Source organism: Zonotrichia leucophrys, chromosome 6 (assembly GCF_028769735.1).
Source record: "Zonotrichia leucophrys gambelii isolate GWCS_2022_RI chromosome 6, RI_Zleu_2.0, whole genome shotgun sequence".
NCBI lineage: Eukaryota > Metazoa > Chordata > Aves > Passeriformes > Passerellidae > Zonotrichia > Zonotrichia leucophrys.
In genome coordinates this window covers 12,659,080-12,676,603 of record NC_088176.1, presented here as the reverse complement: position 1 = coordinate 12,676,603, position 17,524 = coordinate 12,659,080, and the positions used below count along the sequence as shown (strand labels likewise).

The 17,524-nt window shown below is 52.7% G+C and overlaps 2 protein-coding genes across 12 annotated transcripts in view; both read left to right on the top strand.

The window, feature by feature from the left end:
- Nucleotides 1-23: 23 nt before the first annotated feature.
- SFXN2 (sideroflexin 2) lies at nucleotides 24-7,214 on the top strand. 11 transcript variants are annotated; one of them, XM_064717293.1, is made up of 12 exons: nucleotides 24-85; nucleotides 1,228-1,400; nucleotides 1,705-1,875; nucleotides 2,771-2,869; nucleotides 3,021-3,096; nucleotides 3,174-3,259; nucleotides 3,932-3,992; nucleotides 4,091-4,157; nucleotides 4,693-4,742; nucleotides 5,041-5,090; nucleotides 5,328-5,375; nucleotides 5,776-7,214. In XM_064717293.1, exons 2-12 carry the CDS (start codon nucleotides 1,240-1,242, stop codon nucleotides 5,873-5,875), a joined length of 969 nt encoding a protein of 322 aa, XP_064573363.1. In that variant the 5' UTR covers nucleotides 24-85; nucleotides 1,228-1,239; the 3' UTR covers nucleotides 5,876-7,214. The 11 variants fall into 11 exon arrangements, with proteins under 11 accessions (XP_064573363.1, XP_064573359.1, XP_064573358.1 ...); XM_064717296.1 differs by lacking the exon at nucleotides 24-85 and adding an exon at nucleotides 150-238 and having other exon boundaries at nucleotides 5,776-6,021; XM_064717292.1 differs by lacking the exon at nucleotides 24-85 and adding an exon at nucleotides 181-238 and having other exon boundaries at nucleotides 1,143-1,400; nucleotides 5,776-6,021.
- Nucleotides 7,215-10,296: 3,082 nt separating this feature from the next.
- WBP1L (WW domain binding protein 1 like) overlaps nucleotides 10,297-17,524 on the top strand; it is a 59,087-nt gene continuing 51,859 nt past the window's right edge. The window contains exon 1 of the mRNA XM_064717115.1: nucleotides 10,297-10,419. Within this exon, the coding sequence (XP_064573185.1) occupies nucleotides 10,333-10,419 (87 nt within the window). The 5' untranslated portion in view covers nucleotides 10,297-10,332. The remainder of the gene's footprint in view (nucleotides 10,420-17,524) is intronic.

Here is a 17,524-nt window from a genome sequence, read left to right as displayed (position 1 = left end):
GGGCGGCCCTGCCGGGGGCGGTGGGCGCGGCCGCTCGGGGCTCTGTGATTGGCTGGGAGCGGCCACGCGTCGGAGCGCGGGGGCGGTGAGCGGCGTGAGGGCGGGAGGGGGGCCTGGGAGTGCAGGTGGGACACGTGGGGACGCGACGGGGCTGGGCTGGGCTGGGACGGGACGGGGTGTGCCGAGCCGAGCCGTGCCGAGTGGAGTCGACATAAGCCGTGACCGAGCCGCGCTGGAGGTGTGCCGGGGCTGTGCCGTGCCATGCCGGGCCGAGCCGAGCCGGGGGTGTCTCGAGCTGTGCCGTGCCTTACAGAGAAGGGCAGGGAAATTGGTGAAGGGTCTGGAGCTCAAGTCTTATGAGAAATGGCTGAGGGAGCTGGGAGCGTTTAACCTGGAGAAAAGGCTCAGGGAGACCTTATCGCTGTCTGCAACTACTTTTGAAATGAGGTGTAGCTAGGTGGGAGCGGGCCCCTTCTCCCAGGCAGTCAGCGACAGGACGAGGAGGTTCAGGTTGGACATTAGTAAATGTTTCTTTACAGAAGGATGGTTAGATACTGGAAAGGACTGCTGAGGGAGATGGTGGAGTTACAGTCCCTTGGAGGTGTTTAAGTAAAGACTGAACTTGGCACTTGTCTAGGGTTAGGCACTAGGTTAGCCATGCTGTAGTTGATGTGGTGGTGTTTGGTCATAGGCTGATCTCAGAAGTATTTTCGTGCCTAATTCTTTCTGTGATTCTGTGTTGTGAACTGTGGGCATGTGGTGCAGCACCCCGGGGAGCAGGCAGGGCAATGCCATGGCAGTGCAGAGCAGCATTAGAGGGATGTGCAGGACGGTGCTTTGGGGGGCACAGCACAGTGTGCACCCTCGGGGGCTGCAGAGTAGTGCCCTGTAGGAGCGCCTGCAGGGCAGCCTTTGGAGGCTTGAGCTGCGCCCTGCAGTGCTGTGCAGCACCATACCACCCCGAGGAGGGGGTGTGGGGTGCAGCACAAGTGGGGTGACCCCAGGCAAGCAGGGTGATGTGTGAAGTAGCGTCCTGACTGCAGTGTTCTGCTGACAGCAGGAGTGCAGGGGCCTCCTGGGCTCGGGGCTGCTGAAAGTCCAGTTGTCCTGTTAAATATAAACCTGCCATGGCTCTCACCCAGCTGACTGCTCCTGTGGCCGTGGCAGGCGTGCACTCAATGAGCAAGCAAGGCAGGATCCTACTGAGTGGCCTTTTCCCCTGCCCAGACCTACGCCAAGATGGCCACAGTTTCCCCTAGCTTCGACATTGACTCCCCACGCTGGGACCAGAGCACCTTCGTGGGGCGCCTGAAGCACTTCCTCAACATCACCGACCCTCGGACAGTGCTGGTGTCAGAGGAGGAGCTGGACCAGGCCAAGGCCCTGGTGGAGAGCTGCAGGTGAGGGGCAGGGGTACAAATGGGGCAGGTGCCATCCCTGTGTTCATGGCCATCCCAACCACTGTGCAGTGTTGCAGGGGATGGAGGCAGTCAGTCTCAAGCAGGTATGCTGTGGTGTAACAGCTGTTGAAAGTAGTTTTGGGGGGGTTTCCCAGGCTTCTCCCAGGAGCTTCAAGCTGTGACATGCATCCTTCTCAGGAGATGTTTCCTCTGCCTTTCATGTGGTGCCCAGAGCTCTGTGCCTCAGCAGTGCTGGGTGCTGGCGGGTCTGTGCAGCTTCCCCTGATGGGCTTTGGGTTTGCAGGGCCGGGCTGGTGCCGCCAGGAAGCAGCCAGGAGCAGCTGCTCTATGCCAAGAAGCTGTACGACTCAGCCTTCCACCCTGACAGCGGTGAGAAGATGAACTTCATTGGCAGGATGTCCTTCCAGGTGCCGGGGGGCATGGCCATCACTGGCTGCATGCTCCAGTTCTACCGGTGAGCTCCTGGGTACACCAGGCTGGGGACACAGCCCTGACAGCCCCCAGCCCCTCTCAAGTTCCCCCAAGGCCAGAGCACGGCCCACCTGCCTTCTCTGGGGCTGGGTGCTGCCCAGGGCTGCTGTGCTTGCCTGTGTCCTGTGGTCAAGCCCAATGTCTCTGGGCTCTGTTCCCAGCACCAACCTGGTAGAAGCATCACAGATCCCCCTGGCATGGCTGGGAATGGTCTCACCTCACCCTGAGCTCAGCTGAGCTCTTCCCATATCTCCTGTAATGATTAATGCAACCATATCCTGCTTGGCTGCTGCTCTTGGTCTGTAGCCCATAGCAGTCTTTGGAAATGAGGACCAAATGTGGCCCTAGTCCAGGCTGCTTCAGCATCCCCAGCCCCTGCTGACAGCTCCCTGCCTTTCCCTTCTCCACCCCCCTGCATTCCAAAGCGTGCTCCCTGTGTCCCTTCCTGCCCCACACCAGTGTCCCTGAGACACCAGTGTCCTTGAGACACCAGTAGAAACCCAGGCACCCTCATTCCCCAGAGCCACTTCTGTCCCCATGTGTCCCCTCCTTGCTGCTTGCTTTGACAAAGGCTTATCTCAGCCCAGCAGAGGATGGCTGCCACTCTGCTGAGAGCTGTGTCTCCCACCCCTGCCCAAGTGCCTTGCAGGACTCGGCCCCTCCTTCCTGTGCTCCCCAGGGCAACCAGAACTCCTGGGATCATTTCCCAGCTCTGCCACTGTCTTGTCACTTTGCCACAGTTCCTCAGTTTCCCTTTGGAGACACCATGATGAGTGGATTGCAGGCATCTTGGCTGTCTCCCTGCCAAGCCTGGCCACGGGCACAGGCCAGGTGTCCCTGATAGCCCTCGGGTGCACTCCCATCCCTTCCCTCCACAGGACAGTGCCTGCAGTGGTTTTCTGGCAGTGGGTGAACCAGTCCTTCAATGCCTTTGTCAACTACACCAACCGCAACGCTGCCTCCCCCATCTCCCTGAGGTGAGCGGGCCCCACAGGATGCAGTGTGCCCATTTGATGCACCCTGGATGCCCTGTAAAGACCCTTTATGCAGTGTCTTGGACACAGAGGGAACGGGACTGAGCCAGAGTTGGTGATTCTGTTGTCTCCCTTCTTTGAAATCGCTGTCCAGGCAAATCGGGGTGGCTTATGTCACGGCCACCAGTACAGCCCTGGCCACTGCAGTGGGACTCAACCTCTACACCAAGGTATGCCAGGCTAGGGCCAGGTGGGGCAGCTGGGCACATGCTGCTCTCCCATGCTGATGCCAGCCTGTTTCCCACAGCGAGCGCCCCCCTTGCTGGCCCGCTGGGTCCCCTTTGCAGCTGTGGCTGCCGCCAACTGCGTCAATATCCCCATGATGCGGCAACAGTAAGTGTCACACATGCCTGGGGCGCTTGAGGGACCCAGCTCCCTCCAAAGGCAAGCTGGTGGCAGCCAGGCTCCTGGGCTGCCTGGCCTCCCTGCCTTGGATTCCCCTCCTGGGAGCTGGAGAGGGGTGAACTGGGGTCTGTGCATTTGCAGTGCTGTGTCTGTGGTGGAGGGTGCTGGGTGGGATGGCTCAGCCTCCACCTAGAGCAGGAGGGGGATTTTTGGCTGATAGCTGCTCTGGAATCTGTGCTGGAAGATCCCTCAAACCCAAAGATCTGCATGGCATGGGAGAACCCTAGCCCATGATATCCTGATGCTGGCACACCCCAGTTGAGGTCCTTGTGGTGACCTGTGTCTGCTGCTCGGGGTTCCCGACAAGTCAGGGCACAAGGAGCTCGGGTACTGTGTGAAGGACTGTGCCCTGGCTCAGCTGTGTATCCAGGCAGTGTCTGTCCCTAGCACGGCCAGATCCTGCTCGCAGCTGTGCCCTGAAGATGGCAGCATCGGCTGGGCTGGGGACCGTGGTGCCCCGGGGTGCTGGAGCCCCGTGCCCTGGGGGCATCTGGGGCTGCTGTGTATAGAGGACTCCCCTGGCACCCGCTCACCCGTTGCTGTGTTCTTATGCTTTCCCGACCATCCCATCCTCCACTCACAACTGCCTGTCCCCTTCAGGGAGATCATCAACGGGATCACAGTGACAGATGAGAACAACAACGAGCTCGGCCGCTCCAGGGTGAGTCTGGGGATGGGGATGCCGGTTGGGGCACTGGGGATGGGGATGTGAGTTGGGGCAGGACGCTGCCGGGGCTCACCTGCAGGTTTTGCTTGCAGAGGGCAGCAGTGAAGGGCATCGCACAGGTTGTGCTCTCCAGGATCACCATGGCAGCACCGGGCATGAGTGAGTGCGGGGCACGGGGGTGTGCAGCTGAACTGGGGACTCTCCTGGACCCACCACCGTGCCCTACCCTGCTTCAGTTTCCCTCATGGAAAAGAGGGAGGGTGGCCCTGCATCCCAGGTGGCATTTGCTCTCCTCATCCAGCCATTCCTATCAGAGGTTCCCCAGCCCCCTCCATGCCAAACCACAGCCTGGAAGACAGGGGGCAGTTTGGCCCCATAAGGATGCTTCTCTCGTGCTTTCTGGCCCTAGCCCCTCAGCCTGCAGCCTGGCACCCCCTCTGCTCCTGAGACCTTTGACATGCTGCAAGCCCAGAAGAAAGGGCAGGAGCATGAGGATCACAGACCATGCTGCCCCAATGGTGGATGTGTGGGGGTCTCATGTCAGGTCCTTGCTGCAGCAAACACCCAGCAGTCCCCAGCATAACTAGCTGCTTCCATGGCCTCCACGTAGATGGTCCTGCTGGGACAGCCCTGCAGGCTGGCTAGCAGGATAGCTGTTCTGGGATCTGGGCTGACCTTTGCTCTCTGTGCCTAGTTATTTTGCCCATCATCATGGAGCGGCTGGAGAAATTCACCTTCATGCAGGTGAGTGCATGTTTCTCCTCTCCGCCAGTGGGTTCTGTGGTGCTCCAGCCCATACCTGCTGCTGATATGCTGGGGATCAAATGGGGATTTGCAGAGCCTGGCTTGCTTTGCTCCCTAGTTCAGTCATTGATACACCAGTGGCCTCTCAAGTGACATGGGGAGGCTGTGGGAGGGTGGCAGGGTTTGGTTCACACCACAGGTGTTGGGCATTCAGTCCTACTGAGGGGAGAAGTCTGCCCACCCTGTGAGTGGGTCTTGTGGTGAGGCCAGGGACTCAATTCTGGCTCTTCTCTTGCAGCGGATCCAGGTTCTCCACGGGCCTCTGCAGGTGCTGCTCTGTGGGGGCTTGTAAGTATCTCACTGCTCAGTCACCTGTGAGTGCCTGGAGTATGGCTCCAAAGAGATGCTTGAAAAAATACTCTTTCCCAGAAGAAATTGCAAAGCTGCTTACCTTTCAGCTTGGGCTTTCCCCAGTTATTGGGAGTCATGGGGTGTGAGCAGCACTCCTTGGGCTGAAATCCCTGTGGTGGAGGGCAAACAGGCTGGGATTCCCAGGACTAATCTCTGCTCTTCTCTGTCCCACAGCCTCCTGTTCATGGTGCCAGCAGCCTGTGCCCTCTTCCCCCAGCGATGGTACCTCTTCCACTGCTTTCCCCTCCTGCATAGGATCTTGGGAGCCTTCCTCCTTCCCTAGTTCCTCTCTGCCCATCCCAGGAGAAGCAGGATGGGCACCCACCCTTCAACCCAAAGCAGTGTTTGCCTGCACAGGCAAACAGGCACAGGTGCCCAGGGCAGCAGGAAAACATGTGCCTGCCCTGCTCTGTGAGCTCTGTGCTGGGACCAACAGGATACCTGGCTGCATGGGCAGCTCTCTGCCTTCCAACACTGGGAGGGAGGGGTGGTGGGTCTTGCCAAGAGCCTGCAAGATCTCAGGGACTGCAGAGGCCTCAAATGGCAATGGGAAGGGAGGGTGGTTTGACTGGTGGTTGGGGAGGAGGATCTTGGCTCTCAGTGTGTATCTCCCTCTCCACAGCTCCCTTGCACTGGCTGACCTTGAGGTGGAGCTGCGTGACAGTATCATGGCCAAGCACGGGGACCAAGTGCCATATGTCTATTTTAACAAAGGACTGTGAATGGAGACTACCTCAGGAGCCATCATACCCCTCTGGCCTCCTGCCACCACCATTCCCACATCCCCTGAGCAGGGTCAGAGGGACAGTCCAGCCCCGATCTGTGCCCCCACCCAGCACCTTCTCTGCAGCCTTCTTCCACTGTAGAATCAGGGTCTGACTCTGTGTCCAGCTTGCAGCATTTTGGCTTGTCCTGACCCATGCCCATCTGCTGCTGGCCATGTCTCAGCCTTCCCATGTCCCTCTTGCCCTGAGGGATGCCTGTGCTTCCTGTGCCTTCCTTTGGCCCAGCCTGTTTGGGCCTCACTGGGTTTGGCCCCATGAGGCATGAGGCTCTCTCCCTTGGGGCTCAGAGCACAGTTCTACCTCTAAAAGCAGGTATCCTGCCATTGTACCAGCAACCAAACCACATTCCTGCCTTAAACCACCACAGTAGCCTCTTCCCAGGAGATGGATCATGTCTTGGCAGGTGTGAAGGGACCAGTTCTCTCTGCACCATGAGACTCATCATCCGAAAGTCCAGAGATCAATGCTTGGACTGTGCATTCCTTGCTCTCAGGTTCAGGTTCTATTCACTCTGTGTTTGCCACAAGCCAGGAAAGAAATAGCTAATTGTTTTTAGCTCTATTTTTTTCATTCCTCTGAGCACTGTCACCCTTGTCCTACATCTCCAGTCCCCACAGTGAAAGCATGAAACTGCAGCTTTAGGGAACAATTGTCTCTGTGCCCCCTTTGACATGGGGAAGAAGACACAGAAATCATAGAATTGTTATGGTTGGAAGGACCTCTGGAGGTCATCTATTCCAGCTCCCCTGATGAGGCAGAGTCACTAGAGCAGGTTACACAGGAATGTATCCAGGTGAGTTTTGAGTATTTCCAGAGAGAGAGACTCCACAACCTGCCTGGGCAGCCTGTTCCACTGCTTTCCTACCCTCAATGTAAAGAATTTCTTCCTCATGTTGAGGTGGAACTTCTTGTGGTTTAGTTTATGGCCATTGTTCCTTGTCCTGTTGCTGGGCACCACTGAAAAGAGCCTGGCACCATCCTTTTGTCACCTGCCTTTGAGACATTTATATGCATAGATTAGATCCCTCTCAGTCTTCTCTTTTTCCAGACTGAACAGACCTGGCTCTCACATTCTCTCCTCATAAGAGAGGAGAGAAAGAGGCTCCAAATCCCTCATCATCTTTGTGTCTCTCCACTGAACACTCTCCAGTAGCTTCTCTCTTTCTTGTCACAGAGCTGTCAAGGCATTCACTCAGGCTCTGAATTCAGTCACTGCTGCTGCACTGCAAACAGCAGAGGAAGGTTGAAAAATAAATGTGATGATTTTTAAAACCCATCTGTGGGTTGTGCTTCTGGCTGATCTCTGGTTCTGGTTCTCTGGGCTGGGCTGGTATGTGGGTGTCATGCTTGCTTTGGAAGGGAATAGTGTGGGCTTTGTGACTGACCAAGCATCAGGGTGAGGGTGAGCAAAGGGGCCAGGAGAAGGAAGAAGAGTGTAAGGGATGGCATGAGCTCTGAAACCCTGGGGCATTCAATGGCAGCCTTCCCCAAGAGGTTCTTGGGGCTGCAAGGTCCCATGGCAAGTGACAAAGGTGATTGTGCTCTGCTCACAGTGACAGTCATCCTGTTCTGGGGCCTGGGAGGATAACACTGGGAGACCCTTCCCACACCCATGGGTGCTGTTTATCTTCATGGCCAGGCAGAGTTTCATGGTGCTATCTTGGGTCTGCCATGAGGCTGCTCCCACCCCAAAGGAGAGCAGCATGAGCGTGCTGCAGCCTAGTTTGGGGGAGAAAGGAGCCCAAGTCCTGGACTAAAGCCCCTGCTTTCAATCGTGGCTGCTGTGAGAGTCCCATGGCCCAGTGGATGATCCATGCTCCTCCCTCCAGTCACGGATATGTGTCAGATCTCTAGGGCAGCACCATTCTCAGATCAGCCATGTGCCCAAGTAGAGACACATCCTGCTCCTTCAGAGAGAGCAGCCAAACCCAAAAGGTACTTCTTGAAGTGCCAAGCTGTATCCACAGCAGATTTACTCCTGCCAAAGCTGCAACAGGCAAAGGATAATGTCTCCAACCACATGTAGCTACTCCTAGAAAGCTGTAAAAGAGCTCTGAAAGAATTAACAGTAGAAGAGAAAGTAGGAAAACTTGTATATCTGTTCCCTGGGCATTATTAGATCTCTTGTTAAAGCACAATTAAAGTAATAGATAAACACATGAAATAAAACAGATGTCACTCCTGCTGGGAGTGGAGAGGAGCCACAAGGAGACTGCCCCCTGCTTTTCTTAAGCTCCTTAGCTCACACTGCTCCTGTCCTACACCCAAAACAGCCGTGAGGGCTCTCAGAAAAGTACCTGTAGCAGTCTTTTGGACCAAGGTGACTCTGGCATGCTTGGGAGCATGGCAATGTTTGTCAAATGATGTGCTGTAGCACCCAAAAACTACCTTTTCCCTGTTCTTGCTGTTCATCCCTCCTGCCTTGGCAGTTTGGAGGGGTCCTGGCAGGGCAGGGAGTTCTTTGGGCAGTGATTCTGGGGCAGCAGCCACATGAAGCCAAGTTTGGGACCATGGAAGAAAAGCCTCAGCTGTTTGGCTGCTCCTTTTTTCCTGCCCTGAGGGGCAGTGGAGCACAGAGACCCCCTGAAGTGCTGTTGCCATCTTGCATCAGCTCTTCCCCTGCCCTGGGGAGTGGGACATGGTGCAGTTTATTGCTTATGGACAGAGTAAGAGGTTTGCTCTGGGCTTATAGAATTGGCAAGCCATGCTCAAGACAGAGCTTCCCTCCCGCCTCCCTGAGCTTAGAGCAGTGGATTCCCTCTTCAGATCAACATGGATTTATGCCAGCTGACAGTTCAGCTCAGCAGGGTTTCTAGGTTTCTAGGTTGTAGCTGGAATCTCCCCCCGAGGATTCAAGTCATCTCAACAGCTCACATCACTCTGGACATGGCCACTGCAGCCAGAGCCTGCCAGCCCTCCCCAAACCCACAGTAAGTCTGCAGCCTGCCTTGGTCTCACTGGGGAGCAGAGGAGTTGCTGCAAGCTGTGGCCAGTCTGGCCTCCATTTCCTATTGCAACAGGAAGGAAACCTTATTGCAAAGAATCAGAGCCAGACGAATCCCTGCTTGGGAAGAGCAGCAAGTGTTAATTGCTCTCCAACAATGAGTCACACCTGATCTGGGCTTGTCCTGTGCTCCCTGATCTCCATGCCTTCTCCCTGCTGTGCCTCTAATTTCAGGGCTAGCTGGGAACAGGAATAAAGCTCCTTCAATAACTGTGTGTGGCGGAAATGTCAGTGTTCCAGCATATTTACGACCTCACTTCAAATGTAACCACACCAAAGATGTCACGTTGGTGAGCAGCAGAGCCTGAGCAGGGGCTGGGAGGCTGCTGGGCTCCCTCAAGCACTGGCAATGCCAGCAGGAAGGGACTGTCTTCAGTCCCAAAGGCCGCGGGAGGCCAGGATCTGGCTGCCACAGGAAGAGGAGAGGGCATGGTGAAGGTGTGACATGTGAACGCCTGCTGGCCCACACTAGCAGCAGGCAAGAGAGCTGATCTGGATAGAAAAAAGCCAGGGCAGGAGATAAGTTGCTAAATCAATTATTTTTTCTGGCCTTTCTTAATGTGTTATCTGATCATCTGATGAACCTCATCATGCCAATCCGGCATGGAGCCTGTCTGGTACTCTGCTGGGAGTGGCAGTGCAGAAACCCTCTGACACTGCCCCAGGAGTGTGGGCTGTTTGCCGAGCTGGGAATCAATGCCCAGTGCTCAAGATGCCCCCACTGAGGCTGGGAGTGTGGACAATCACTGTGTGGGGACATGCTGGGACACAGCTGCTGGGGAAGATCCTCTTCTCCATGCTGCTTATGTCTGCCAGTGGTGCTGGCACCAACAGATTGCTACCCTCTGGCACCAACAGACTGCTAACCTCTGGAGGCCCTGAGCCCAGAGCCATGCCGCTGCTGCCATGCCAGCCTCCGCTCCATGCCCCGGTCCCCAGGTCCAGGCGGGCTGCTGGGGTTTGGAGCAATGTGAGCGCACTGGGGAGGAGGCTGAGCAGGGCTCATGCTGAGCAGGAGTGACCAGCTGAATGGAGGATGAGTGCCTGGCAGCCACAGGGAGGCTGTGGGTCTGTCTGTGTGTCAGTGTGTGTGTGCGCGCAGCCCCCGCACCCGTCTCCAGCCAGTTCCGCCACTCACAACATGGCGGCCCGAGTGCGCCCTCCGGCTTCCTCCTCGCTGTGCCACACTCAAGATGGCAGCGCCCTGCACGCAGACCCCGCCCCTCCCGGTTCTGCCATAAGCGACATCGCGCTGAATCAATGGCAAGCGGAAAGCTGCGCCGGCCGCCCAATAGAGGAGTGCCGAGGGCGGGTCCGGGCGCGGGGTGCCCCTGGGCTCCCGTCCCGGGCCGCAGTCGGGCCGGGGAGGCGGGAGCGGGGGGTGGGGGGCATGGCGAGGAGGCTCCGCGCCGCCATGGCCCTGCTGCTGCTCCAGGCCCTGCCCGAGGGGCTGCCCGCCGGCGCGGAGCCCGCCCAGGTAGGGGGGAGCCGCTCGGGGGGTCTGGGGTCGCGCCGTGCCGTGCCGGGGGGCTGCGCCCCTGGGGAAAGGGGCGGCTGTGAGTGTGGGGGCTGCGCAGGCCCTTGGGGCAGAGGCTCCGGCGGGGCTGGCCGGGTGTGCGTGAGGTGCCAGGGGGAAGAGGCTCTTGGGGGCCCGCCTAAGGTTTGGGGAGCCCCGTGGCTGGAGTGAAGCTGGAGGAGATGCAGAGCCCTGGCTTTGGGGGTTCCTGTGTGTCGTGGGGATGGAGAGGTGGTGTAGGGATCCAGGCACCGGTGGCAGTGCCGCTTGCAGGGGCTTTGTGCGGCAGAGTGGCTGCAGGACGAAGGAGAAAGGTGTTTGACTGGACATCCAGGGAAAGGTGGCTGGAGTGAGGGCAGGCGTCTGGAGCTGGCAGGTGCGCAGGGGCCTGAGGGTGGAGGTGCAGGTGTCTTTCGGAGGTGGTGACAGGGAGCAAGGTGACCTGTGAGGGGACAGGGCTGAAGGAGGTTTAGAGTGAGCTGGATGGTGGCAATGGGACAGAAGAGGTGGGTCAGCAGGAAAGTGGGACTTGTGTGGTGCTGCCCAGGACAGGTGAGCTGGTCTTCCCGTGGCAGGAACAGTGGAGAAGGAGCTTCGGTTCAAACCTTTCAGCAGCAGGAAGGAAGAGGGAGCATGTTACAGATGGGATGAGAGGAACCAGGCCTTGTCTTCATAGGCTCTGACCACCCGGTTACTACTTTTGTCACGCCTGGGAAGGGTTTTAATGAAGTTGGCACCCTCTTTTTCATCTCTTTACTCTGTCTCATGTCTATGCTACAATTTGTACTGTTCACATCTCCAGTGGTGGTCTTGAGTCCAGCAGTGTAGACACCTGTAACTTCTCCCACCTTGATGTGATGTGTATGTTCAGTGACGCTCAGTGAGGACTGCACTCGGCCAAGCAACCTGTGCACGACCTGGATCTTATAATTCATGGAGTCATTATGCCTTTTTCACCCCATGGAGAGCATGGATGGAATATGATGACTTCTGGTTTAATATGGTGTATTCTGTATAAAGTACAAATTGCAGTTTGCATTTGTTGAAGGTCAGAGATAGTGAGATGCTGAGCTGTGACTGTAGGTCACAGGTGTCATGGGGTGTGTTGTGCTTATTGTCAGAGGGATGCAGATGGATGTGTCCTTCTGGAAGGCATCCACTGAAATACTTCTCAACACTTCTGCAGGAGGAGGAGGTGAGGAGTTTGTCTACGATTACAGATGTTATGCATCTTTTAAATTCTCTTATTTTCAACGTGTTGAGAGCACCATATCTACTATCTACTTTAAAAGCTGTGTAATTTGCTGTTGGCAGAGCCATTCCAAATCCTCTTCAGCCACACTGAGGCAAAGGCTTGGCTGTTCCTGCCCTAGGGAGCCAGATGCAGGACTGTGTTGAACTGTGTGTTTTCAACATTGTCTCAACTGCCTTTAATAGATGGAAGTCCTGGTGCTTGCTCCAGTTCACCTGCAGGCTGAAGTACATAAACTAAACATAAACAAGCACATCTCAGAACCGTTTTGCTCTCTGGTTGTTGTGGTGCCCAGCTGGGAGCAGTGGTCAGGTGGTAGGATTATCTGTATGGTAGCTGTGAGTCTCTGCAACCCTATACATGCTAATAAAAATGTCATACCTGCTTTGAAGACTGTGCAAGATGCTCCCTGCCTCAGACAGTTTATATATGAGTCAAACAAATAGGAAGTAGAAAAGGAGGAAGGCATGGAAGCAATTGTACATCTGAATTGCATGTGGAATAGTGGCATTTGTGACTTGTGGTTATGCTCTCTAGTCAGTGCACCAGAAATAATCCTAAAATAATATGTCTTGAGTGGTACAATACATGAGAGTGGGGGAGAACAGGTTTGGCTGCCTACGTTTTCTTTAAGAGCACTTGGATAGGAATACATCTTTTACTCATTTCCTTTCCTTAGTCTGTCTATATAAAACTCTCACAGCTTTTTTTAGATCTTAAATGTATACTCTGTCTGTCAAAAGGCTGGAATTATCTCACAGCACACTAGAGATTGACAGCTGCCCACTCAAAAACCAGTGTGGTAATGTAGGATCTTGAGAAATGAGCATGTAACAAAACTTCATCTGCTTTGGTGTTGCCTTAGAGCCTGATTTCATGAGAGCAAGCCAGTGAGCTCACAGAGAAGACCTGCAGCGGGGCAGTGCTGGACTTGGAAGATCCCTGCACCAAAGGTTCCTGTGTTTCTCCCTGAAACCCTGACAGCATTTGTCTCTTGTCCTCTCCAGTGCTGTTGCCCTTGCTGCCTCTGGTGACTGCTGCCTATTTCCATTGCCTTGCAGACATTTGCTATGTCCTGATTGCTTCTGCTGTCAGGGAGAGCTGCTTGCTCAGGGTGTGTGTCCTCTCGCCTGGAAGAACTGTACCACAGACCTGGTGGGCTCAGGCTGGGCTGCAAGAAATGTGTCCTTTAAATAATTCAGGAGGTGGAGCTGTACTGCCTAGCACTGAACAAACATTCAGGAGAACACACTGTGCTCTGCAGGAGTGTCTGATTTTTCAGGTTAAAATAAGTCCAGGCTGCCCAGGATTGTCAAAGACCTTTCTTTTAACTAAGGTGGATCGCAGAGAAAATGATGAGCTATTATATTATCTTCTATCCCAAGTCCAGGTTTATCTGTCTCCATGACTATTCATTGCAGTTTCACTTGTAATCAGAGCATGAAACTTTGTTAACTCGAGTGGAAGCATTTATTAGTAAATTACAGGCAGAAGTATTCCAATTATGTTGTAATAAAATCAGGATAAACATCACAGGAAGAAGATATCTAGCTGTGTTCAGTAGCAGCTGTAGAAGTAGAGTCTTAGCAGCACACCTTAGCTATGTGCTTCTCGGTTTATGGCAGAAGGAAATAAGAAATTAATATATTTCAAAATGAAATTGATAAAATTTGTAATGAAAAACTTTAAACTTTAATAATTTTTCTATCGTAGTTTGTCTCTACAGGGCAGAATAAAGGTTATTTGACTGTCTCAATAATCTGTCTGCTTCCCATGCCTGCAACTTAATTATCACATAGTTTTCTCAACTGTTGTCTTTAAAAACAAGAGATTTAAGTGAATGTTAACTATGTGACAAGTCTGTGGAATCTGTGTTTCTCTAATAAGCTGGTTTTGTGCCAAAATCTGGCAGAAGCATGTTTGTAAAGACCGATTTAATCCCAAATTAAAGAGTTTGCTTGAAGTACTGTGACTTGAGGCATGATTCATCATATGTGACAAAGAGGACAGATCCCTGCTTTAAGGAACAGCTCAGCACGACTGTCACTGTGGCTAACACCCCTGGAACACAGAGTTTCTGTGACCACAGCTCTGATTGCACCAATGTGGAGTTACCATGCTTCATCCAAGGCCTTGGCTGGATTCAGCCCTTTCAGAGCATCACTTCAGGCAGTCTGAACTGAACAGCCAAGTTTCAATCCTCATGTAATAGGCTTCTCATCTGTAAGTTTAAAACATCGTTTTTGATTAAGGTAAAGGTAATTAGTTACAACTGCACTTCTGTGTCTCCTGAAATGCATCAGGCTCCTTCAGGAGGAGAGCTGCTTCTGTACCAGAGGATGTATTTTGTCTGCCATATCTTTCTCTGAGACTCTTGTTTTTTTGGCTTGCTAATATCCACGATTTTGGCAGGAGGCAGCAGAGATCAAAGTATGTGATGCACTTGCTTAGAACAGGAACCTCTAAATAACTGCAGGCTGGGTTAAGGACTGCTCTTTCTGTGATGATTATACCACTGTGAACTCTGGTGTCTCATCTGTAGAGCACACTTTCCTGCTGATTAAATTTTGTTTGTGAGTTGCACTCATAATTGCACAAAATTCTGTAAGACTTTCAACTTGCATCTCTGCAGCTGGGCAGCAGATGGAAAGCCAGGTCTGAAAATGTCTCCAGTGAACCCTGGGGAGGAGAGTGGCAGATTTCTTCATAGAAGTCAAGACATCTCTGTGACTGGCACCTGTCATTGCCTTTCTGAGAATTTCCCTGCCACCCTGCAAATATTAGTTAAGAAAAATATAGCTAGCACCTGTTTAAGAATGAACTGTTGCAGAGTTGTGTGTGAGAAGGGAACTTGGAAGGTTTCATCTGCCAGAGTTGTTCTGCTATGGTTGGGGATTTTTCCATCCTCCCAGCCTGTTGGGCCAGGTCAGCCACATCTGGCTAGTGGGAGCATCCAGTGCTGAGAGTCCCTGAGCAGTGGCCCTGCTGTATGAGGTGCTGCTCTGCTCTGAGCTCCTGCCCAAAGTGGTCATCTGCCACTGGCAGGGAGGCAGAGGATGGATGTGGCCACATTTCAACAGCAGTTATTCAGACCTGGCCAAAACACCCACCGAACCCTCACTTTCATTCCCAGAAGTGCTGCTTCTCTAAACATCTTCAACAGCTGCTTTTCTGCTGGCAAAAATGGAAACTCTGCTCTTTTATATGGCTCTGTCAGCCTGTATTAATGTGGTGTTATGTTGATGTTCACCTTTGTCTTTCTGTGGTACTAGAAGGGCACTAATGTTGGTAATAGTTTGTGTTTCTTTATGATCCTCCATATGGCCATCCTCTGAGGCAATGGGCAATATATTTAGTAAATGCAAACTGCCCACCTTTTCTTTTTGCCTTTTTTCCCTGTAAGTCACATTGGGATGATTGGCAGGATTGAACAGACTTTTGCTTGTGGCAAAAAGCTATTGTTGGGCTAATGATCCTGTGGCCTACTTCTCCATGCAGTGCTGTCACTGATGTGCCCTGTGGTTGTGGCTGTGCCTATGCAAAGGTCTCCTTGTCAGGCATGTCCAGCAGTTTCAGTAATGCTGAGCTGCACGTGGCCTTTTGTTCTGTCTCCTGACAACATGTACTTGGTACCAGGTTTGGGGATATTCCTCTGATCTGAGCTGCCCTGCTTTACAGGGTAAGCATTTGCCCTTTCTGGATAGCTGCATAGGAATCCTCTGAGCTTATTAATGCATATAACCAAGGACTTTATGTCTTTTACAGAGTCCTTGCTTGCATTTGTTTCAGAATGAAACAAATGAATCCAAGACAAGCAGGCAAGCTGTGCTGCTGTTTTTGCAGTGTAGGGGAAAGGACTCAGCGTGTCAGGGATCTTAAAAGCTGTCTGTGAAGCTGGGCTGGGGACAGTCCTGGAAGGGCCATTAGTCATGGCAAGGCAGAGATGTCATTGCACGTTGCAGGACAGCCTGATGATGGCAGGGTTTGGTTTGTGCCTGTGAGTCAGAGGAAGAGAGCTCAAGGGGATGGATGGCGTTCTTGTATGAGTTCCTTGAGAGATGCTGACAGGGAAGTTGGATCCCTCATTCCCCTGCTGTCACGTGGCTTTGGAAAGCCCACAGCTAAGAAGAGATGTGTTGAGATGCCAACACCTGCGTGCTGTGGCAATGGAGCTGTGACAGGCGATTGTGTGACTGGGCCTGTGAAGAGTGCACGTAACAAACGTACCTGAAATAGCAGCTGGCTGGAGAGGACAGGCTTGCCAAGCAGGAATTGCATGCCCTTACCTTGCTTGTTAAAAGAAGTGTGTTGGTGTGGCAGTCACAAAATGAAGTTTTTTCCATGATTTCAGCAGTAGATACTGTTTGACTGCAGAGGAAGGCTCAAGGTACTGCAGAGACCTGCTGTTTTTCTGCTTGGATAAGGAAAAGCTTGATTCTTCTCTAATGATGTGATTATCAGTGGGATCACCACCTCCAGTATTATTTTTAGATGACAGCTGTGGTCTGTGCAATTGCTTTTGGAATGCAACAGAGCAGTTCACATGCAGGGGTTTGCTAGGTGCAAAGTGAGGTAGGTGATGGTGGCAGACTGATGCAGCAGGACAAACCATTTAATGCCAATGTAGCCATTGCTCCTTGGCATGCTCTGCCCTGAACTACACCTGTAAATAGAAGGGAGAGACTATTTTGTGTGAAGACACCTTGTGGTGCTGCTTGTTTGTAGGCCTTCTCTGCTGAGCCAGTATCCCTCCACCTGGCATGGCCCAAGACTGGTCCAAACTGGTCAGAGAAAAAAGGACATTAGAACTGCGTCGTGTAGGAGGAGGTTCAGATGCAGTTTTCTGACAGTTCCTTCTTCCCAAGCACTTTTATACTGGCATACTGTAAGCCAAATCCAAACACTGACAGTGCACAGGAAGCTTATGAGGAAGTGACTGAGAGGAGATTCCCAGTGCAGATCCCGAGGGCACAGAGCTTTGGCCAGCAGCATTTTAAATGGCTTCTTGCTGACAATGCGTTGCAGAGGTGTAGGTGGGTGTGGCAAGCAGCTGCCAGGACTGACAAGTTGCAGGGTGCTAGGTTTAGGGAATAAGAGACAACAGGAACCTTTCCTTTTTTCATAAAGAATCAAGACCTTGCGTTCTTGACAGCAGTCTTTAGGACTAGCAGAGGAAAGAGGGAAACTCAGGAAAGGAAAGATCTGTTAGCAATAAAGCAGAGGATTCTCCCTTCTTTCCTCTTTAATCTTCTTCATTACTATGAGGTGGAAATTTGTTACTTCTAATGGTGATGTGTTTTTATTTCATCTCTAGTTTTGGTGTGTGCAAGGCAGTAATAAAAATTTCAGAGGCAATTCGAGTGGAGTCCATGGGATTTGGTTTTTTGTGTTTGGGTCTGGGTTTGTTTTGTGTTTTGGTTTGGGGTTTTTTGTTTGTTTTGTTGCTTGTGGGGATTTTTTTTGAGATCTGGGAGGGAACATGGGAAAAGCAGAAACTAACCCTCTTTTGGCTCTACTTCAGGCTGAGGGAGCTTGTCAAGATACTGACATTTGTTAAATGTCCTGGAGAAGGGAGAGAGAGTGACTTGAGCAGGAAAATGGATTTTATTAATGAAAGAAGATAGTTCACAGAAGAAGGTGAGCTTTATGTAGTTATCAGTGTCCATCTCCCTATCCATTTTGAAGCTACCGACCAACCTGAATGAAATTTGATAGGAAGATACCTCAAAGATGCGTAAAATTTCAACAGAATTCCTGGAAACAGGTAGGCACAAAGACACCTTAAAAAACCAAACAAACAGGGGATCACTGAGT

Excerpts from the sequence above, each read along its gene's own strand:
- SFXN2 (XM_064717289.1), top strand. The coding sequence starts at position 1,240 with ATGGCCACAGTTTCCCCTAGCTTCGACATTGACTCCCCACGCTGGGAC. Across the intron at positions 1,401-1,704 it reads GCCCTGGTGGAGAGCTGCAG|GGCCGGGCTGGTGCCGCCAG; the intron begins GTGAGGGGCAGG and ends TTGGGTTTGCAG. Across the intron at positions 2,870-3,020 it reads GCCTCCCCCATCTCCCTGAG|GCAAATCGGGGTGGCTTATG; the intron begins GTGAGCGGGCCC and ends ATCGCTGTCCAG.